Below are 23768 nucleotides of genomic sequence, written 5' to 3' on the forward strand. Positions count from 1 at the left end.
CAAATAGTGGGAATCCCACAAGGACTGCCAGAGTTAAGTGGCTGCTGATTTGAGTTTTGAAGGATAAAGAGGAGTTTAGCAGATAGATTAGGGGAGGAAACTTTTCCTGCAGAGAGAAGAGCAGTGGCAGGAAACAACAGTGTATTGGGGACCTGGGAGACTAGGGCCACTAGAGTATAAACCAAGCCACCTTGTTTGGGTCCCCTTTCCTCCCATTCCCCACAGCCTGCCGCTCACAGTGGAAGCAGGCAGCTTCTCCTCTCACGTCTTCATTTTTCATTTACATATGGGTCTCCAGCTCCATAGCCATTCCTCAAGAGCAGGGACCAGGAATTATTCATCTCTGTACTCACAGCACCTCAACAAGTGCCTGGCACATTGTAGGCGTTCAAGATTTTCGATTAATGAACAAAAGCAAGTCCACTTAGTTTTTCCTTTATAAGAAATAATTATAGATTTGACATAAGAATAGCTCCCTTCGTTGAGTCTTTACCATGTGTCAGGGGTATATTAAGAGCTTTGCACACATTGTCTCATCTAATCCTCTTAGAAGCTGTATCTGGTAAGTCATTTTTCCTCCATTCTATCGAGGACAGAAGTCAAGCACAGAGGGGAGTAACTGGGATAAGCTCCGAGAATTAGTCAAATGGCGGAGCTAGAATTCTGACTTCACGACCATCCTCCTGCCACGGCCATGGCATAGCGAGGGCTCAGACTGGAAAACTCCATGGTCCTTCTGAACATGACTCCTCACACAGACCTTGAAGAGCCCTCATTCCCTGTATCACGTACACTTCCTCTCCTGCATGAGGGATGACTATGAAAGTACTAAGAAAAATACATAGGAAAGGATGTAAGGGGAGAGGCTATGTAGAGGTGGGCAGTGGGGTTCAAATCCAAGAATTTATTAGCATCTCTGCGCCTTTGTTTCCTCAACTGTAAAATGGGGAGTAGTAACAATGTCAAAACGTTGTTAAAAGGAACCAATGAGGGCGCCTGGGTGGCTCAGTGGGTTAAGCCTCTGCCTTCGGCTCAGGTCATGATATCAGGGTCCTGGGATCGAGTCCCGCATCGGGCTCTCTGCTCAGCAGGGAGCCTGCTTCCCTCTCTGTTTACTTGTGATCTCTCTCTGTCAAATAAATAAATAAAATCTTAAAAAAAAAAAAAAGGAACCAATGAGTTAACACATGTAATGAGCTTGGCGTAGTACCTGACTTACAGAGTCTCTAGATGAGTGTCTGCCATTATCAGCATTATTGCATTCCAGTAAGTCCAGCTTGGTAACATAGATCAGTATTTACTTCTCCCAGTGAGATAATGCATGTGAAAATGCTGACTCTTCTGCTTGAATCACTTCTATAAGCTTAGACTTTAGATTTCTTTTTGGGTGTGTTATCTCTGTCTCTCTGTCTCTCTCTCTCTCTCTCTCTCACACACACACACACACACACACACATACAATGAAGTCTGATTTACTGAACATACCAGAATTTAGTTTTAAAACAAATTTGCTTCTCTTTCAAAATAAAAAAGCACCTATATTAACCTATATCAATTTCTTATTAACGAATTAAGATAAAAAGTCAAGCTTTCAGAGACATTGAATTAGCTGGGTGTCAAATCCCAAAGTGGGGCGCAAAGAAGATTGGCAAATGCGGGATCACTTGATCTTACCCACATGCGTTGGAAAGGTAACTACAGCAACGTCAAAATCCTGTAATACTTCCACTTGAAAAGCATCACTGGACAGGCCACTTACATTCTCCACTATCAAAATTAACATTATATCGGTTACATTTGCCTTGAGATTTTCAAATGCAACCGAAGAGGAAGTATTTTCACATTCTTCTGAGGTATCTTCCATTTTCTCTGATCTTCTACTGGGAGAAAATTCTGCACCCACTTCTTCTGACACATCTGATTTTAGAAGAACAAAAGAGGTACAAGATGTTATATTTGTCTGACATGGTCTTAGCAAATTATCATAAGACACTGTCCTCTTTCTTTTTCAATCTCTTGGCTAAGTCAAATAAAAAAAGATCTGAGAAGGCTTTTCGCTTAATTTAGTTAAAAATAAAATGTAGCACTTAACCATCATTATTGTTAAGTTTGGTTTTTATTATGCCCTTTTCTGCCTCGTCTCTCTGAGGAAACGGTCTTTCATCACCTTGACATATGCCTCCAACAAGTGCTTAGTTTTAGTTATGGAACTCAGTTTCTCCAAAGTAAGAGACATGTTTATTCATCCTTGTATTGCTGGTACCTGGCCCATACTTGAGGCTCAAGAGCGTTTGCTGACTTACAGCTTGGGCCACTGGAGGAGAGCGAGACTATCTGATGACGTAACACATAAGGCTCCGAAAAGTAATGTTTTCCTCACTGAAGAGAAGAAAGGATACTCACTGAATGACTAAGGAATATGCATAGAAAATAAAATGGTCTAGAGAGCTGTATGTATACATCAAGCTCACGGATCAGCAATCCTCCCAGCCAGCCTGTTCCCCTCCATTGCTGGCCCTATGTTAAGTTCCATCTGTGCATCAGGTCAATCCCACACAAAGATTGCCCAGTGCACCAGGATGCATAGGATATAATCTTCAGACATTCTGTGAGTGACTGTTCAACTGGGGCCCTTATTACATTCAAGGCACTGGAGGTGTGGAGAGGGGTGCATACAAAAAACATCACATAAGAAACTTACAGATTTTCTAATGGAGGTATACAAGAAAAATGATGAAAAGATCTGACATTTTATAAATGTTTATCACAACAGAGTAAAATGCTACATGCTCACCAAATCCATTTTGTTTTCTTTCTGGGCAACAGTTGCCAGACTTCCCACAGCCAAGTTCATGTGGCTAATGGAATATGGGTGGAAGCGTGAATTGCGCTTCCATGCCTGGCAAGTACAAATCTCCTTTGTGTGAGTTTCCACTCTCCTTGGCAGTAACTTTGGAGGCCATGTATCAAAAGTAATCTTGTCAAAAGATGGAAGGAACCTGGAATTCCTGAAGCAGTCTAGGCTCCCCGCATCCCCAGCTGCTGACCCCACTGACCTATGATGTGGAGGGGTGTTTGTTACAGCAGTTAGGTGACCCTGACACATACTCCTGTTTTGTGCAGATGTAACACCATGCACTCATGCCAAATAAAAAATAATCTAAGGTCAATAATAACACAGCATTCCATGAGACAGGTGTGACAAAGCTGAAGGACTGCTGAGCTGATGGTGAGGTTGTCTGAGTTCAACCCCTGACTCGGCTACTCTTTAGCCGTGTGACCTCAGGCATGTCTCTTTACAAGAGAGTCCTGGATGAACTGAATGGTAAGAGCCTTTCCAGCAACATAGTTTTATAACTTTATGACTAGTAGGAGCTTCATCACAAGAGAGGCTTGCTTAACTGCCAAATAAAGGGCAGCACCAATCCAGGCAGGAGTCCGAGAGACATAGAAGGGGACGGGGCTGCCCTGGAAAGGCTTCAGGAAAAGGAGAAGCTGAGCGGATCTTGAAAGCTCTCTAGAGTTTAGATATAGAGAAGTGGGATAGAGGGGATTGTGGACCCCAGAAGTACAGGCAGAGTGCCATGACTGTGCCAGATTCCTTAGGAAATTGTGATCTGACCGATGAAGCTCAAGGAGCACTTGTGTGTAGATATAAGAAATGAGGCCAGAAAAGTTGGCTTCATCCAAAACGTGGTGTGGACTTTATCTCGTAGTCAGTAGTAAGGGTGAATTGTGGAAGGTTTCTGTGATAAGAAGGACAGGATATTTAGCAGTAGAAAAAGGGCTGGTCAGATTTAAGGAGAAGGACATCAAATACAGAGAGACCAAGCAGGGTGCTCCTGCCATGTTGGATTTGTGAGGTAATAATGGCAGCCTGGCATGAGGGAGGGACAGATGACAAAAACCTTAAAAAAAAAAAAAAAAGATTAACTCTCTGTGACTAACAGATGTGAAGGCTAAAAGAAGAGAGATGACCAGTAGGTGCAGGACAGACTGATTGTATACTTCAAGAGAAATAAGGAAGCCAGAAAGAGTACTGGTTTGAGGAAGAAGATGTTACAGGTGACTTTGACATGGTGGCTCTAACATAATTTCCAACAGTAAAGTCAGACACAAGGTCTGGAATTTAGAAGAGAGTCCAGGGTGGAAATGTAGTAGAGTTGAAAAAGCCAGAATTTGCTGACCACAAGTGACCAGTATCTCTCTGCTCTTGCATGTCTCTCTTCAATGGGTTCTTTCAATTGTTGGTTTCCACCTTGCAGACCCAGCCCAACTCAGCTTAGCCTGGAACAGGACATTAGCTCAGTGCTCACATCCTCTGGTGTTGCTGTGTGGCTTGACTGACCTGTCCTTCCTCTGACTACTGCTTGCCCATCTTCAACTTTACACCCAGGGTTTCAGGCATGCCTGATGCACTCAGCATGCTGTATTCTCTATTCTCCTCATCCCTGAAATCTGGAACCTATTAGGGAAACACCCTCTACCCTGATTTTGCTTGGTTGTGAAAACTGTCTACACCATTCCAATTAACTTCAAGAGTCCTAGCCTTAGGGTCACAGTCAGGATTCAGTGTGGAGCAACCAAGCGACAAGGGACCTCCTCTTACATCTCTGAAAGGGGCCAATGACACACTTTGTTAAAGACTGCCCACCTTCCTGGCTGCATACTATCATTGGAGTCTGAGTCATGTAAAAACAGGGCAACAAATGAGTCTAAAGTCTCAGGACAATGAAAAGTCCATTGGTGGGGTGGGGCTGGATGGCTCTTCCTGAGAATATCCTTGGTGTTGTAAGCATATCTGAAACAGTGCTAACAAATCAGTTAAGACAGAGTTAGGGTAAAATCTATGAATCCATAAGAAACACAGACTTGATTAAAGTCTAGACCCAGGAAATGGTACAGATATAATTGTACCAATATAAAACCACATTGGTATAAAATTGAGCTTAAGGGTATAGCACATAAGGCATTTTTCCAAGAATAGATAAGGATTTAGGGAGACAGAAGCAAGATGGCAGAGGAGGAGCAGTCTGAAATGACATCAGATCCCAGGAGTTCAGCTAAATAGTTATCAAACCATTCTGAACACCTACAAACTATCAACAGGAGATAGAAGAGAAGAAGAGCAGCAATTCTAGGAACAGAAAATCGACCACTTTCTGAAAGGTAGGATGAGCAGAGAAGTGAATCCAAAGCGACGGGAAGATAGACCATGGGGGGAGGGGATGGCTCCTGGCAAGCAGTGAAGCAGTGGAGCACAAAATCAGAACTTTAAGAAGTCTGCTCCACTGAGGGACGTCGCTCCAGAGGCTAAGCAGGCGTGGAGCCCTCGCGGGGATAGTGTGGTCTCAGGTCCTGCAGGGTCACAGAAAGATCAGGGGTGTCTGTGTGTAGCACAGCTGCCAGGTACCAGAGCGGGGAAGCCGACTACAGAGACAGAGCTGAAGAGTGAGCTTTCAGATCGGGGTAACCTTAAACCATGATCCAAAGCACAGTCAGGCCACTGCTCTTCAAGCAGGAACCCCACAAGTGGTAGATCCAGGGAGGCTCACCTTGCTGCTCTGGGAGAAGCAGCACAGCAGGAATCTGCTGGGTGTGGAGACTCCAAACGGGGCTGTGCACCAGAGATAGAAATGCCCGGTCACAGGCTGGATGAGCATGGAACGTGGCCAGACACCAGGAAGACAGAGGGAATTGACTGCTTTTCTCTGAGGGTGCACGGAGGAGTGGGGCCCCGAGCACTTGACTCCTCTGGGCCAGAGATTGGGAGGCTGCCATTGTCATTCCAGTCCTCCAAAGCTCTATGGAAAGCATTCAGGGAACAAAAGCTCCAAGAGTGAACCCAAGCAGATTACTTAGCCTGGCCCCTGGCACAGGTGGTGCAATTCGCCTCGGGCAAAGACATTTGAGAATCATTACAACAGGCCCATCCTGAAGAAGAACAGCAAGAACATCCAGCCAAGACCAAGTTCACAACTCAAGGAGAACAGCGGAACTCCAGAGCTAGGGGAAAGTAACACATAGCATTCATGGCTTTTTCCCCATGATCCATTAGTCTTGCAAAGTTAAATTTTTTTTTATTTTATTTTTTTCTTATTCTATTTTTTTAACTTTTCCCTCTTTCTTCTTTTAATGTTTTGTAACTAGTTTATCTTAACAATACCTTTCTTAAAAAAAAATCTTTCTAAACCTTCATTGTTATAGTCATATTTTATCCCTTCATTGTATTTAACCTTATTTTTTGTATACATATAGGGTTTTTTTCCTAAAAAATTTTGGGATATAATTTCTTCTAAAAGCTCAAAATATACCCTAATCTAGCACATGGCTTTGTTTTAGTCCCCAGCCTGAGCACATTTCCTCCTTCTTTTTTCTTTTTCCAACCAACTTATCTTATCAATTCCTTTTTTAGAATTTCCTAAAAATTTTTCATCTTTATAGTCATATTTCATTCCTTAATTGTGTTTACCCTTATTTTTGTATATATATAAGTTTTTCTTTCTTTAACATTTTGGGAGGTAGTTTCTTCTAAGAGACGAAAATACACCCAAAATCAAGTGGGTGGCTCTGTTCTGTTCTATTCAGATGAATAGATGTTCTATTTATCTATAAATAATAAAATTATATACATATATGCATACATATATAAAATTTTTAATTTTTATTTCTTTTTTCCCCCATTCTTCTCCCCCTGGTTTTGGACCTCTTCTGATTTGGTTAGCGTACTTTTTTCTGAGGTCTTTGTCACCCCTTTTGTACTTTATTCTCTCGTTCATATATTCTTACCTGGATAAAATGACAAGGCCAAAAAATTCACCATAAAGAAAAGAACAAGAGGAAGTACCAACAGCTAGGGACCTAATCAATATGGACATTGGTAATATGTCAGAACTAGAGTTCAGAATGACAATTCTCAAGGTGCTAGCTGGGCTCAAAAAAGGCATGGAAGATATTAGAGAAATGCTTTCTGGAGAAATAAAATCCCTTTCTGGAGAAATAAAAGAACTAAAATCTAACCAAGTTGAAATTTTTTTAAAAAGCTATTAATGAGGTACAATAAAAAAAAGGAGACTTTTTCTGCTAGGATAAATAAGGCAGAAGAGAGAATTAATGATATAGAAGACCAAATGACAGAGAACAAAGAAGCTGAGCAAAAGAGAGACAAACAACTACTGGGAGAACTCGAGAGATAAGTGATACCATAAAACAAAACAATATTAGAATAATTGGGATTCCAGAAGAAGAAGAAAGAGAGAGGGGGGCAGAAGGTATATTGGAGCAAATTATAGTAGATTATTTTATTATAGTAGAGAATTATTATAGTAGAGAATATCCCTAAAGGAACATCAAAATCCAGGAGGCACAGAGAACCCCCCTTCAAATCAATAAAAATAGGTCCATGCCCTGTCATCTAATAATTAAACTTACAAGTCTTAGTGACAAAGACAAAATCCTGAAAGCAGCTTGGGACAAGAAGTCTGTAACATACAATGGTAGAAACATTAGATTGGCAGAAGACTTATCCACAGAGACCTGGCATGCCAGAAAGAACTGGCATGATATATTCAGAGCACTAAATGAGAAAAATATGCAGCCAAGAATACTATATCCAGCTAGGCTATCGCTGAAAATAGAAGGAGAGATAAAAAGCTTCCAGGACAACAAAAATTAAAAGAATTTGCAAACACCAAACCAGCCCTCCAGGAAATATTGAAAGGGGTCCTCTAAGCAAAGAGAGAGCCTAAAAGTAGTAGACCAGAAAGGAGCAGAGACAATATACAGTAACAGTCACCTTACAGGCAATACAACGGCACTAAATTCATATCTTTCAATAGTTCCCCTGAATGTAAATGGGCTAAATGCCCCAGTCAAAAGACACAGTGTATCAGAATGGATTAAAAACAAAACCCGGGGCGCCTGGGTGGCTCAGTGGGTTAAAGCCTCTGCCTTCAGCTCAGGTCATGATCCCAGGGTCCTGGGATCGAGCCCCACATCAGGCTCTCTGCTCAGCAGGGAGCCTTCTTCCCTTCCTCTCTCTGCCTGCCTCTCTGCCTACTTGTGATCTGTGTCTGTCAAATAAATAAATAAATAAATAAATAATCTTTCAAGGAAAAACAAAACCTATCAATATGCTGTCAACAAGAAACTCATTTTAGACCCAAAAACACCTCCAGATTTAAAGTGAGGGGGTGGAAAACAATTTACCATGCTAAGGGACATCAAAAGAAAGCTGGGGTGGCAATCCTCATATCAGATACATTAGATTTTAAGCCAAAGACTCTAATAGGAGATGAGGAAGGACACTATATCATACTTAAAGGGTCTGTCCAACAAGATCTAACAATTTTAAATATCTATGCCCCTAACATAGGAGCAGCCAACTATATAAACCAGCTAATAACAAAATCAAAACACATCAACGATAAAACAATAATAGTAGGGGACTTTAACAAACCCCCTTCACTGAAATGGACAGATCATCCAAGCAAAAGATCAATAAGGAAATAAAGGCCTTAAATGACACACTGGACCAGATGGACATCACAGATATATTCAGAACGTTCCGTCCCAATAAAACAGAATACACATTCTTCTCTAGTGCACATGGAACATTCTCCAGAATAGATCACATCCTGGGTCAAAATCAGGTCGTAGCCAGTACCAAAAAGTTGGGATCATTCCCTGCATATTTTCAGACCACAAGGCTCTGAAGCTAGAACTCAATCACAAGAAGAAAGTTGGAAAGAACTCAAATACATGAAGGCTAAAAAAAATCCTACTAAAGAATGAATAGGTCAACCAGGAAATTAAAGAAGAATTGAAAAAATTCATGGAAATAAATGAAAATGAAAACACAACTGTTCAAAATCTGTGGGACACAGCAAAGGTGGTCCTGAGAGGAAAGTATATAGTGATACAAGCCTTTCTCAAGAAACAAGAAAGGTCTCAAATACACACTAACCTTACACTTAAAGGAGCTGGAGAAAAAACAGTAAAGAAAGCCTACACCCAGCAGAAGAGAAATAATAAAGATCAGAGCAGAAATCAACAAAATCGAAACCAAAAAAACAGTAGAACAAATCAACGAAACTAGGAGCTGGTTCTTTGAAAGAATTAATAAGATTGACAAACCCCTGGCTAGACTTATCAAAAAGAAAAGAGAAAGGACCCAAATAAATAAAATCATGAATGTAAGAGGAGCAATCAAAACCAACACCAAAGAAATACAAATAATCATAAGAACACATTATGAGCAACTATATGCCAGCAAATTTGACAATCTGGAAGAAATGGATGCATTCCTAGAGACGTATAAACTACCAAAACCGAACCAGGAAGACATTAAAAAAAACCTGAACAGACCCATGACCAGTAAAGAGATTGAAGCAGCCATCAGAAATCTCCCAACAAACAAGAGCCTAGGGCCAGACGGCTTCCCAGGGGAATTCTACCAAACATTTAAAGAAGAATTAATTCCTATTCTCTTGAAACTGTTCCAAAAAATAGAAATGGAAGGAAAACTTCCAAACTCATTTTATGAGGCCAGCATTGCCTCGATCCCAAAACCAGACAAAGATCCCATCCAAAAGGAGAATTACAGACCAATATCCTTGATGAACACAGAGGCGAAAATTCTCACCAAAATACTAGCCAATAGGAACCAACAGTACATTAAAAGGATCATTCACCACAGCCAAGCGGGATTTATTCCTGGGCTGCAAGGCTGGTTCAACATCCAAAAATCAATCAATGTTATACAATACATTAATAAAAGAAAGAGCAAGAACCATATGATACTCTCAATAGATGGTGAAAAAGCATTTGACAAAGTACAGCATCCATTCTTGATCAAAACTCTGCAAAATGTAGGGACAGAGGGTACCTACATCAATATCATCAAAGCCATCTATGAAAAACCCACAGCAAACATCATTCTTAATGGGGAAAAACAGAGCTTTTCCCCTAAGGTCAGGAACACAGCAGGGATGTCCATTATCACCACTGCTATGCAGCATAGTACTAGAAGTCCTAGCCTCAATAATCAGACAACAAAAAGAAATAAAAGGCATCCAAATTGGCAAAGAAGAAGTCAAACTCTCACTCTTTGCAGATGATATGATACTTTATGTGGAAAACCCAAAAGACTCCACTCCCAAACTGGTAGAACTCATACAGAAATTCAGTAAAGTGTCAGGATATAAAATCAATGCACAGAAATCAGTTGCATTTTCATATACCAACATCAAGACTGAAGAAAGAGAAATTAAGAAGTCAATCCCATTTACAATTGCACCCAAAACCATAAGATACCTAGGAATAAACCTAATCAAAGAGGCAAAGAATCTGTACTCAGAAAACTATAAAGTACTCATGGAAGAAACTGAGGAAGACACGAAGAAATGGAAAAACGTTCCATGCTCATGGATTGGAAGAACAAATATTGTGAAAATGTCTATGTTACCTAGAGCAATCTACACATTTAATGCAATCCCTATCAAAATACCATCAATTTTTTTTCAAAGAAATGGAACAAATAACCCTAAAATTTATATGGAACCAGAAAAGATCCCGAATAGCCAGAGGAATGTTGAAAAAGAAAGTCAAAGTTGGTGGCATCACAATTCCAGATTTCAAGCTCTATTACAAAGCTGTCATCATCAAGACAGTATGGTACTGGCACAGAAACAGACACATAGATCAATGGAACAGAATAGAGAGCCCAGAAATAGACCCTCAACTCTATGGTCAACTAATCTTTGACAAAGCAGGAAAGAATGTCCAGTGGAAAAAAGACAGCCTTTTCAACAAATGGTGTTGGGAAAACTAGACAGCCACATGCAGAAGAATGAAACTGGACCATTTCCTTACACCACACACAAAAACAGACTCAAAATGGATGAAAGACCTCAATGTGAGACATGAATCCATGAAAATCCTTGAGGAGTATACAGGCAGCAACCTCTTCGACCTCAGCCACAGCAACTTCTTCCTAGAAACATCGCCAAAGGCAACAGAAGCAAGGGCAAAAATGTGAACTACTGGGACTTCATCAAGATCAAAGCTTTTGCAAAGCAAAGGAAACAGTCAACAAAACCAAAAGACAACTGACAGAATGGGAGAAGATATTTGCAAATGACATACCAGATAAAACGCTAGTATCCAAAATCTATAAAGAACTTATCAAACTCAACACCCAAAGAACAAATAACCCAATCAAGAAATGGGCAGAGAACATGAACAGACATTTCTTCAAAGAAGACATCCAAATGGCCAACAGACACATGAAAAAGTGCTCCACATCACTCGGCATCAGGGAAATACAAATCAAAACCACAATGAGATACCACCTCACACCAGTCAGAGTGGCTAAAATTAACACGTCAGGAAACGACAGATCTTGGCAAGGATGCAGAGAAAGGGCAACCCTCTTACACTGTTGGTAGAAATGCAAGCTGATGCAGCCACTCTGGAAAATAGCATGGAGGTTCCTCAAAAAGTTGAAAATAGAGCTACCCTAAGATCCAGCAATCGCACTACTGGGTATTTACCCTAAAGATACAAATGTAGCGATCTGAAGGGGCACGTGCATCCCAATGTTTATAGCAGCAATGTCCACAACAGCCAAACTATGGAAAGAACCTAGATGTCCATCAACAGATGAATGGATAAAGAAGAGGTGGTATATATATACAATGGAATACTATGCAGCCATCAAAAGAAATGAAATCTTGCCATTTGCAACGACGTGAATGGAACTAGAGGTATTAGGCTGAGCGAAATAAGTTAATCAGAGAAAGACAATTATCATATGATCTCCCTGATATGAGGAAGTTGAGAGGCAGAGTTGGGGGGGATGTTGGGGGATAGGGAAGGAAAAAATGAAACAAGATGGGATTGGGAGGGAGACAAACCATAACAGACTCTTAATCTCACAAAACAAACTGAGGGTTGCTGAGGGGAGGGGGATTGTGGAGAGGGTGATTGGGTTATGGACATTGGGGAGGGTACGTGATATGGTGAGTGCTGTGAAGTGTGTAAGCTGGACAAGTCACAAACCTGTACCACTGGGGCAAATAATACATTATACGTTAATTTAAAAAGTTTTTTTGAAAAAGAATAGATAAGGATTCAGGGGGTCCCCATGAACACTGGGAGTTAAGTGAGCCTGTTCCATATCTGAAGAACAGAAAGCAGGAGTTATTCCAAACAGACAAAAAGTTCTTAAAACAATCATGAGCTTTTTTTTTTTTTCTTCTAGATTGATTTATTTGTCATAGAGGGAGAGAGAGAAAACAAGCAGGGAGCAGCAGGCAGAGGGAGAAGCAGGCTCCTCGCTGAGCAGGGAGCCTGATGCGGGACTCAATCCCATGACCCTGGGATCATGGCCTAAGCCAAAGGCAGACGCTTAACTGACTGAGCCACCCAGGTGTCCTGAATCATGGAATCATGAGCTTAAGAAAACCACACATCCTATATTCTACAGCTGAATAGTGCCTCCATGTTAGGTAAAAACAATCCATGCATCCCTGTCCAGTCAGTTTGCCAAGTAAAGGCAGCTCTCAGCCAACTGCCATTTTGAAAAGAGAAAGTTGCAAAAATTGAAACATGTTCTCAAGACAGTGTCAATTTTAGAAAATAATAATTTACACATTTTTTTGAAATTCCTTTTCCCTAAGATTTGGATATACATAATCACTTCATCTCTGTTGCCCAGCCATTCAGCCCAGGTCACCATCTCCCCCAATCCCCTTACAAGAGAATGCTTAGCCAGGAAAACGAGCTGCTTCTTTGGGAAGTGACAGTTGGTACTATAGGCCAACACCCAGACACTAGGGAAGCAGCAGAGGCCACAAAAGTTGCGAGGTGGCAGGCTGTTTCCTACAGCAGATGGGATGAGAGGAGCTGCTGCACCCACATCCTGCACTTAGCACTTAGAAGCTTTTGCCCACCCTCCTGTTGTGGTCCCAGAGGACGGCACCCTCCAGACCTAGTGCTCAGAAACTGACTGAGCCACACAGGACACACACTGACGCAATAGGTCCTTGCTTCTCGATGGCTGGCTGGGCACAGGTGGGCAATACGAGTCAATTTATCCCCGTTTCCCAGGCACCTCTTTGCCTCCCTTCAATTGCAAGGTGTCCCCAGTCCCCACAGAGAGAGCTGTTCCCATCCTTTGGACCTGAGCCTGAAGATCTCAGGGGGCTCCCCCCGTGCTCACCCTCAGCACAGCTGGCTGCAAGGATGCAGATGGCATCTCTAGGCTGAGCACATGTTGCTTTGTGAAGTCAAGAACAGAACTATGAGCCCCGCAAGTGCCATCTTTAATGAAAGCAAAACTGCTGGCGAAGGTCAGCCATATTGTTTCTTTCCCCTTACCTGGGTCTTGGATGTGTGCTTTGGTCTCCGATTCCTGAAATCCAATAAACAATAGAGTAGCATCAAGAAATGACTGATAATTTCTTTACATTGAGAAGCTGTCCCTGGGATGGACCTGGAGACATCGGGTCCGCAGAAACAATCATCAAGAGCTCTGGCACTTATGCTACTGAACGCACCTCACATGGAGTCGCATCTACTTTGCCCAAGAATCATGGGTAAAAACAAGTCACAAATAACTGAAACCCCAATTAACACCAAGCGCCTGGGGAATGGGATAAGACCTAAATCTTTTCCCCATTTAACATTTATTGTTTACTATTAACAAGCACCGTGCCTTCTGCTTTACAGAGATTGTCTCATTTAATCCTCACAACGATCCACCAACCCAACGAGGGTTGGATTACTGTCCCATTTTACAGTCAAGGAGACAGCACAGGTAGTATGGGTCACTGTCCCCTCAAAATGAGGTACAAATAAAACAAAGTGAGTTCCAGGTTAAAATCACCCAAACCCAAAAATTTACATCTCAAACCACCCTTATTATAATCTGTAAATTCAGACTTTCCAGAAAGTGTCTAAAATCAAACAAAAAGTGCCCCCCTCCTTCATTATCCCATATCTTCCTCATGACTGCTTTCATGCCCTCCACATCTGTCAGGTGCTTTCTATTCCAATTTGATTTATACTTCTCATCCCTCTATCTTCTCCATATTGTGATTTCCTTCCCACACACCCTGGCAGAACACCCTGCTGCCCTTTACTCACGCCTTCACTTACCTTTGCTGGAATGTCCCCCTCTAAGACATCCTGGACTTCCTCTGGGGCTGTGGGCAACTGGACAGTTAACTGGAATGTTCCTATTCCTGGCCATAGCAACTCATGATTCTTAGTCTCCAGAACTCTTTGCCGAACTGAAACAAAAAGAAAGAAAGAAAGAAAGAAAGAAAGAAAGAAAGAAAGAAAGAAACTGTCAAGCAATCTTTATTCACCAAATTACTCCATGATTTCCATAGGGCTTCATCATTTTTAATCAATGGCTTGGTCAGTTTCCCAAGCAAGTCCTTACATGGTGAAAAGATAAAAAGTTTAGCAAGCAGACATGGGTTTCAACCCCATCTTTACCCTTACTATTATTATTTTTTTAACCCTTGGGAATGTTCCTTAATAAGTCTTATTTGCAAAGCCTCAGTCTTCTTGTCTATTAGTAAATAATTAATGAACACTGTCTTATATAGGTGTTACATCGATTAAATTGACAAACATTATAAAGGACTTCGCACAGTACATAATGCTCAGTAGGTACTAAGAAAGGTAACAATATTTATTCTACAAGTGAAGAGAAATAATCAAAGCATGTCTCATGATGAACAGTGAAGACTGGGTGCTGGGAAAAGGCATGATGAAAGCTGTGTTTCAAGGGCTTAGCTGTGTTTCTGGGTGGCTCAGTCAGTTAAGTGTCTGCCTTCGGCTCAGCTCATGATCCCAGTGTCGTGGGCTCAAGCCCCGGATCTGGGTCCCTGCTTCAGAGGAAGCTTGCTTCTCCCTCTCCTGCTCCCCCTGCTTGTGTTCCCTCTCTCACTGTGTCTCTCTCTGTCAAATAAATAAATATAATCTTAAAAAAAAAAAAGGCTGAGTTTTAGGAAGGTGATTTGAGTGACCATGAGCACAATAGCTAGGACCCTAGTGAAAAAGGTATTTCCTTCAGTTCTTTAACCTAGGATGGTAAGAGCCTGACATCCAATAATCAATGGAGTAGAGAAGAAGGGATGGGAGAGATTAAAAAAAAAGAATTAGCATAGCAGGCAGCTGGGTTGTAGTGAAAAAACTGAACAGTGAACATGAGTCCAAAGACTGGGATTTGAATTCCAACTCTGCCAAAAACTAGATGAGTGACATTGAGAAACTACCTTAACTTCTTGAGTCACCCTTAAACGGTGTCTGTGAATGAGTTTTATAACACCCACAAGGGCCATGCAAACGTAAATTTATAATTACAAGCAGGAGCAGCCAGAGAGAGAAAAGGAAAATCAGTGTATCCCAGGCCATGGAGAAGCGGTGGTGAGTAAGTTTAGAGGAGGAGGCGTGGTCAACACAGTCAGAGGGCGTGAAGAGTTCAGGGTGAGGGCCAACCTTTGAGAGTGCCCAGCTGCTCCCAGAGGTGGCTCTGACGTGAAATGTTGGGCTCCGTGCTGCATTCCGGTGCGGATGGTCTGAGAGGTGGAGGAGATAGGGAATCTTCCCTAAGAAGGAGTTGGAAGAGTTTTCCCACCTCACTCATCCATGAAAGGGTAGGAGAAGTGAGGCCTTCACCAGATGCTGACTTAGAAACAGGCCCCAGAAACAATATGAGAAGGAACACCAGACTCTACTTTCACTCTTCACGAGATAGCAGATGTTTTCACACGGACTCCTGAGGGGCCGGCCTAAGCTAGTGGGAGGACTGAGGACTGAATAAGACCCCTAAGGCCTGAGAACCAGCCAAGTTTTGTAAACCAACTGGTCTAGAGTCGTGGGCTGCTGTGATGCATTCCTTTTATAATCCCCCTAGACTTTGGGAGAGTCTTATCCAGGCATCTAAACGCAAAAGCCTGTTCTGAGATCGTGCACAATCACGCAGGGCACCAGGATTTTGAGAGAGCAGACAGTAGCAATAGGGGTAAGTGACCCGCAACCAAGACAAGGTGAATCTGGAAGGAAAAAGAGCTGAAACTCTGACGTCCAGCCACCCCTCCCCATGTGGACAGTCTCCCTCCCGCACCAACCTCAGACCACTGACATTCAACTTTACCTAAAGAGGAGATGGATTCCCTTACCCCAAAGAGACGGACAATCAACAGAAGCCAAGTTATGACCCGAAAGGAGGATAAAAGCACACATCTAAAACAGGGCTTAACATCTTCTAAGTCAATGTACACTGGACTTCGAAGAAATTGAGTAAACTATTTAAGAGAAAGATACAGCTTCCAAATATTTCTGCTTGCCATACACTAAATTCTTTTCTTTTTTTTTCTTTTTTTAAGATTTTATTTATTTTTGGAGAAGGAGAGAGAGCATGAGCAGTGGAAGGGCAGAGGAAGAGAGAGAGAAGCAGGCTCCCTGCTGAGCAGAGAGCCCATTTGGGGCTGGATCCCAGGACCCCAGGATCATGCCCTGAGCCTCCCAGGCGGCCCAGCTATACACTTATTTCTACACAGCAGTGCTGCTGGGCTCATTCTGACTACATGAATCATATGAAGAACGCACTACACAGTGGCCCACCTGGTAAAGCCACTTCCTCATGAGAGGGGGAAGGGGGAGGGAATCCCTGCAGAAGAACCAGTGCAGGAGGACCAGGATCACTGTTAGCAAATTTCTGACCACATTGTGCTGGGGCAATAGCTTCTCTGGTGGGAAACTGAAACTGAATAGGCACTTCCTGCCACCGCCACCGCCCCCCCCCCCCAGGGCCCTTGTCCATAAAAGGTTTTGAGTCTTCTAAGTCTGAGTCATCTGTGCTGGGGGTACCATAAAAGAGGTCGTTGGAGCAGCCTAGGGATGGAGGTAGGGGGAGGTGGGCTGGGCGATGAGAGGAAGGAACAACCATTTCTGCGTTCAGGGCTAGAACAGAAGGACGTCATGGACACAAAAGTGTATTTTGCGCTGCTGGTATTTTTATGCTGTTTGTATTTTCTATTGATTATTTCCCTTTTCTTTTTCACTCCGTGTTGGCGACAAACAACAGGGCTTCCCAAACTTTAGCACACCAGAGTCACCGTGGTGCTGGTTAAATGCACGGATTCCCACTCACCCGCACCCGGGGTTCCGAAATCTCTGAGAGGCTGCCGGGACTGGATCTGATTAGTCTGTTGTGAGTCAGATACAGAGATCTGTGCCCCCAATTTGAGAACTACCGGGGAGGATAATGGGATTCTAAAGAAGAAGTAAGTGTCCCTAAGGGCCAGGCCCATATGATGTTGACAGCTGGCAATCAAAATGGTAAAACTCCTTGAAGAAAATGAAATCCAGGGGAAATGGCTGACATTGCACAGCAGCCCTTCTGAGCATTCCTCAGTGAAATCAGTCCTTGGAAAACCTGGTACTTTGTTTTCATAAGGGCTCTGAGCCTAGTAGGTCTCCTGTCCCCAACTGGCCTCCCCTTCAACACACTTAGCTGTGGACCCCTCTCCTCCCTGGGTTTCATTCTTTCCCTTCTGGATCTCTGACTAGAGCATTCCAGTTTCTCTCAGGTTAGCCGCATTGCCTCTCCTTTGGCTCAAATGCTTCTCTAAATCCAGCGGCAGGAAGGTAGGATCAGGGGTTGTCCACATCCTTTCCTATGAGATTCCAAAGGAAAAAGGACACCCTCTGGGAACAGCAGCTCACAGGCCTCTCACTACAGATCTGGCGGTGTCTGAACCCAGCAGATAATAATTGGGTGGGTACTTATCTTCCCTCTCCTAAAGGCAACAGCAAGGAGGGTGGGGAACTCAGCCGATCAACGGCCTGCAATGGGGGGCTCAAAACTCCCAACTCACATCAACTCAGAATGTCACCCCTGCCCCTAGTCCAAGAACCACCCTGAAACCGAGGGAAGAGGTACAAGCGCACCCCCTACAAAGATTCTGGGTGTCCGTCAACAGCACACAGCCCTCTAGTAACTTTCTATATTTACAACCAATGTGCTTTTAGTCAGCAATTTTGCCCCTCCTCCAAGTGACCCCAGAAACATGAGGAATCTCAGGACCTGTGGGAAAATCCCCATAACTCCTCACATTCCTTAATACCTTTTGTCCCCCACCAAAAAAATAACTGAAGGAAAGGGGGCCTCTCCCTCTCCCACCTCTCCGTCCCTCTCTCTCAGAGCATTGACCTCAGTTACCAAATCCAGAACAGCACACGAATACGTATCTTCCAGCCCCACGTTGATTTTCATTGCTCAAGAACTTAATTGTCCTCACCTAGAACATTGCATGAATCTCCTAAAAGTTGTGATTTCCAGGGTCTCTCCCAACAGAAGTCAAGGTACTTATTTTCAACCAGATTTACCTCCCTAAGGTGTAGTTGGACATGTCTCTCCTCTGCCTATGGCGGGGGGGGGGGGGGGGGGGGGGAGGGGGGGGAGGGGGGGAGTTCATAGTCCTCATGGTGTCATTCAAGGCCCTCTACCATCTCAACCCAACTTTTTCTTAGCGTTAACTTCCTCCCCAGCACTTCACAAGAAGGATGTTTAATAACAGAATGCCTAAGATTTTTAAAATATAGGCGTCCCCCGCCCCTCTTGGCCTTTTGAAATTTCCCAGCGCCCCCCCCCCCCGTCGGCAGATCTTGCTTGTACACGGAGATTAGCAAAGTCATCACTCAATCCAAACCTCCCTGAGGGCGCCCTGCGTGTTGCTGAAGATGCCTTGTGCTCTCCTGGCCCCAACACCTGTTCAGGAGCGGTCCTCCCGGATTTCCTGCCGTCAGCAACCCATGGCCCTCAGGAATCAGCTGAGATGTGACTCTCTCTGGAAACCTTCTCTTCCCTTACAACTGTGAGGGAACCTTTGGAGTTCAACCTTTGGAGTTCTAGAACAGCTGCTTTAACAGAATGAAAAACAACTGCAATGGAACAACTCGGCCACTAAGGCTCTAGGCAGGCAGCCTTGTAAAAGGAGGTGAGGCAAGCAGCCTATCAGCTCCTTTCCGTCCACCGCGGGGTCAGCGTCAGAACTCACTTGCGCGGTTCTGCCGCCACCTCCCGGCAGCACTTGGGAGTGCTTCTCGCCCCTCGCGCGCTCTCTGTCCCGCCCGCAGCCCTGCGCCCTCCCTCCCCTAAAGCGGCAGCAGGAGCCCGGCGGGTTCCAAGTTACCCCGCGGGAAGATTCCAGTTGTCCCTCTCACCCCCACCCTTCACCCCTCACCGGCGTCTAGATGGAAGAACGCCAGGAAGCGGGTCGCGGTGCCCGGCTCCTGGCGGACCTCACACTCCCCGCCTCCGGATCTCCTCGCGCTCTGGAAGTACATCTGCAACTTGGTGCTCAAGTTCTTCGGGGGGTCGGAGCCCCAGGACCCTTCGACCCGCAGGGGGAAGGAGCCAGGCGCAGCCATCCTCAGCTCCGCTCCCCTGCCTCCTCTACTCGACCCGCCCCACTGAGTGCGGCAAACTTTGTCCCTTTAAGTTTCGGTTTCACTTTCCTAGAAAACTCCTCCCCTGGCATTAGTTTCTGCCAACAGCTGTAAATAGCTGTGCCGGCATCGAACTAGTCACCCCGCACCCCCACCCCGCAGTTCCTCACCTTCAGCTCTGGCCCACGCGAAGGCTGGTGGGTCGTCGCCACTCCAAGCAACTAGTCTTGCGCCGTTTGTGCACTTGGGTCCCTAAGCTCGGGCACCGCGTGCCTCTCATCCCCCAAATGACAGCTGAAATCAGCATATTTGACCGCGCACAACACCTGCTGCAAACACAAAGACAACTTCACTTTTGCCGCAGGCCGACGTTTTACAAGAAAATAACATGTCTTGGCAAACTGATTCTTTACAATGTAGAAAGAAATCCCCAAGTAATGATCAGAATTGTATCTGACCTTTTTTTCCTTTTGCATTTTGTTCCTGATCTGTTACTATTATACGTTCAAAAATATAGGAAGGGTGGGGAGTGGTAATTCACAGTTCTTTATGGAACATTTACTAGGTTCCCTGCGCCTGGGATGGATTCAACAAACACAGTTTCTGCCCTCATTGAGCTCACAACGCTGTGGGGACACGGTGGAGTAAGTGCTCCTGGAGGGAATATACAGGTGGTCCTGGAACAAATCAGGAGGGGCTAGGGTGTGCGAGCTCAGGGAGAATTTATGGGGAGGTGACATGTAACCTGACCGCTAAAGATGATGGGGATGTTAGCCCTAAAAGTAAAAGTCAGCTATTTTACTAGCAAAATGGGTTTCTTTGGGACTAGCAGAAAATTGCAATTTCGGACAAGTAGCAAACTACTGTAAAAAAAAATATATCAGTCCAACAAACAAAGCTGAGCACAAGCAGGAGGAAGTTGGGAGGGGTTGTTTTCAACGCAAGTCTATTGGAGAAAACCAAGAGTTCTGGGTGATGGCAGTTTCTCATTGGCTGAGTCTAGGGTAATTGAGTTCCTTCCTCTTTGGGTTTGTCACTGGTGACACTCTCCTCCTGAGGATTCTTCTGTTGGGGTCGATAATAGTCAATTCTTCCTGTGATTGACATGGAGGGGCATGGCATGAGCGCTCTCCCTTCTGGCCTCCCGGTTCCATTTAGTGAGGTTTCCCTTTATTAATTTAGACAGAGGATAACCTTGGAGAGCTGAGAATAGGGAGGGGTTTCCAAAATGTAACTGACTGGTACAGAATCACTCTGGTTGCTGTGTAGTAGCTAGAGCAGAGGAGGGAGATCAGCCATGTGGCTACCATAGTGTCCCCAGTGGCTGAGACCAGAGGAGGACCTTCTGAGAATGAGTGAGATTCCAAATCGGTACTGAAGGCAGAGCTGCAGGACTTGCTAAAAGATGTGGACAGGGAGCAAAGATGCTCAAGCATGCCTCCATGGTTATCCATGGACATTCGGAGCGACTGGCTTGGTAACAGTGGCATCCACCAGACGGGAGAACCGAGATGTGGCCAGAAACATGGGAGAGGCTAGGAATGTATGTGTCTTTGACCTGTCATAAAAGAGGGTTTCAAGTTGGAAGGAGCGGTTTTCATTCAAACACTACCAATACATCATGTGAGAGAAGGTGTCTCAGACTGCAAACCCGCAAGCACTGTCTCCCTGTGCGGAGGGAGGAGGAGGAACTGGCAGTGGATGGAGGTCTGGAAGGAAGGGAAGGAAGTGGAGGCGGCAAGCATAGTCAGTTCTTTCTAGAAGCGTGACTGTGAAGGGGCAGAAGGAGTTGGGCAGCAGTGTATGGGGTTATAGGATCAGGGAGATGTTGTTTCTGTTTTCTGGCTTTTAAGATATTTTTAGGATGTAAGAGTCTGAAGCATGTTTGAATACTGGTGGAACGAAGTCAAGGGCAGAGGGAAGGTGCAGGTTGTGAGAGGAGGTGGGAGGGCTTTCTGGAGGCATGAACCGTGGGGCGTGAACAGCTATCCCACTGCCCTGGAAATGAGGCGGAGATGGAGAGCAGAAGCAGGTGATTCTGAATGACCGCTGTTGGGAAGTTATGGGACTTCTCTCTGACGGCTTCTGTTTGCTCTGTGAAGGAGGTGATGCGGTCTCAGACGCAGCCTAAATTAGAGCTGCTTTCCCTGCAGGACTGGACCTCACATGTCATCTTCTAAGAGAACCAAAGCCAGGCCAAAGAGAGGTTACTGCCTGGGCTTTACTCCTGCTCCGTAATACTGTGGAATGCAGGTATTTCCCCCTGACGCCAGCTTTCTACCTGCAGGTGGCGCATATCATCCAGCCCAAACCACCCTGGACCCCAGTAGGGGAGGCAGGGAGGACACGGAAGGGCCAGCCACAGCTCTCAGCCACGCAGTGGTGGCCCATGGCCCCAGGGAGTCTCACCCCAAGCCACGGCTAATATCAGCACCCTCCTTTCCCTGGAGTTTGAGATTCCAGAACTGAGCAGTTTATCTTTTTCCTCGCATTATCATTTTCCAAGAAATAGAGGGAAACGGAAATCATTTATTTATAGTGGAAGCTTTATCTGGCCATTTCTGGATTTCTTTCAAGAATTTACTTAATTATCAGCAATGTGTGAGAGGTGCTCAGCCTGTTCTTCAACCCTGGGGGGGACTGGGAAGGAGTTACCGGAGGATAAGGATAGCAGGTCTTGAAAACCAAGCAAAGAAAGTTCTAGAAAAAGCAAATTGCTGCTTGTCATCAGCCCCTGAAGTACTTGAATACTTGTCTTTTCCCCTAAATGGTTTTGTCCCCATTCACTTGCTGAACCAGTACCCTACCCCCTCCCACTGTGTGCTTATTCTCTCTCAATTCTCCATCTGCAATGGGTGTCTGCCTCCTGAACCCCATTTCCTTCCAGCGAAGCAAATGTCCACTCAGGGCCTGGGAACTGGCCGTGTCCACCTGTGAAAGACGAAATGGAATGGTGTCATTTATGTCAGGGGTTTTTAAATGGAACTAGACGGCCATTAAGGAAGTGGGCCTTATGCACGTTCTCCCCCGGTGGAACTGTGAACTTCTGAACTGAGCCATACAGCAAACGCTCCAAGGACTCTGCATTAACACCTATAACTTCCTACATAACTGACTTCTGCTCAGAGAGGACCTTAGCAACCAGTTATGTTTAACGAAGATTGGTTTTCTGCCGCCAACACCAACCAAAATTCTTTGTAAACAACATATACAACCCTTCACATTTTGTCTTTAAAACCCTCAGAGCTCCGCTCCCTAGGGAGACAATATTTGGGTTGCTGCCTGAAACCGTGTACCTGGAATTTGTAATTCTAAGACCCCAAATAATTGCTTTTGTTTTCATTCTGTCCTGTCTCTTTCCCTGGTCAACACCCCCACATAACCACAGCTGATCTTGATATAACAACTCCCAACTGCATTTTTGGGCTGAACTTCCCTTTCTCTACTTCTTCTAAATTTCTCCGTTCAGCTTCTCTACAAACTTCTATAACCCAGCATCAGGCTGCTTTCAACCTCTCTACAAACCAGGATTTCTCCCATTTGAAGTGGGGTTTTTTGTTTTGTTTTGTTTTTTTGGCGGGGAGGGAAGTTTAGCTTTCCCATTTGTCTTGAATCCGTTAATTCTGAGGACCTCATGCCCACCTTTCCACTTTGCTCTGGGACTCCTGGCCCGGTCCCCTAAAATAGGATGTGACTTCAGAAGTAAGGCAAACCACCCTCAGTGGTAACACTCTGCTACCACTCCAAGTTCAGTTCTCTGGTGGAGTCACCTGATGGACACATCCCATTTCTGGCCTTCTTCCCTGTGTTCAGGTCCCTTTCAGGAGTTGCAGGTTGTTGTTCTTTTTTTTTTTTTTAAGATTTTATTTATTTATTTGACATAGAGAGACACAGTGAGAGAGGGAACACAAACAGGGGGAGTGGGAGAGGGAGAAGCAAGCTCCCCGCTGAGCAGGGAGCCCAGGGAGCCTGATGCGGGACTGGATCCCAGGACCCCGACATCATGACCTGAGCCGAAGGCAGGTGCTTAACGACTGAGCCACCCAGGCGCCCCATGGAGCTGTATGTTCTTCAGGCTTCCACGGGGTAAGTCTCTAATACCTTCACTCCTCTGCCAGCATAGGGATCCTTCATGGTCCATTTTCCCAAACAGGAGTCATTTAGACTCACTATCATTGGGTGGGAAGTGGAGGGAGGATTCTGCATAAGAGTCCAGAGTAGTCTAGATCTTTCCAAGTTTGGGAGAGGTAAACAATAAAACAAAGCAACAATCCTTCCTGGCCACTGAATCAGACACA

At 44.5% G+C, this 23768-nt stretch overlaps 1 protein-coding gene across 1 annotated transcript in view; it reads right to left on the reverse strand.

Moving 5' to 3' along the window:
* The window catches only part of PARP14 (poly(ADP-ribose) polymerase family member 14), a 50572-nt gene extending 31062 nt beyond the window's left edge, over nucleotides 1-19510 (reverse strand). The window contains exons 1-4 of the mRNA XM_080819903.1: nucleotides 19266-19510; nucleotides 14161-14294; nucleotides 13381-13414; nucleotides 1675-1917 (exon numbers count right to left, since the gene is read on the reverse strand). Of these exons, the coding sequence (XP_080676029.1) occupies nucleotides 1675-1917; nucleotides 13381-13414; nucleotides 14161-14294; nucleotides 19266-19452 (598 nt within the window). The 5' untranslated portion in view covers nucleotides 19453-19510. The remainder of the gene's footprint in view (nucleotides 1-1674; nucleotides 1918-13380; nucleotides 13415-14160; nucleotides 14295-19265) is intronic.
* Nucleotides 19511-23768: the final 4258 nt, after the last annotated feature.

The sequence above is a fragment of the Martes martes genome (genome assembly GCF_963455335.1).
Source record: "Martes martes genome assembly, chromosome: 1".
In the NCBI taxonomy this organism is placed as follows: domain Eukaryota; kingdom Metazoa; phylum Chordata; class Mammalia; order Carnivora; family Mustelidae; genus Martes; species Martes martes.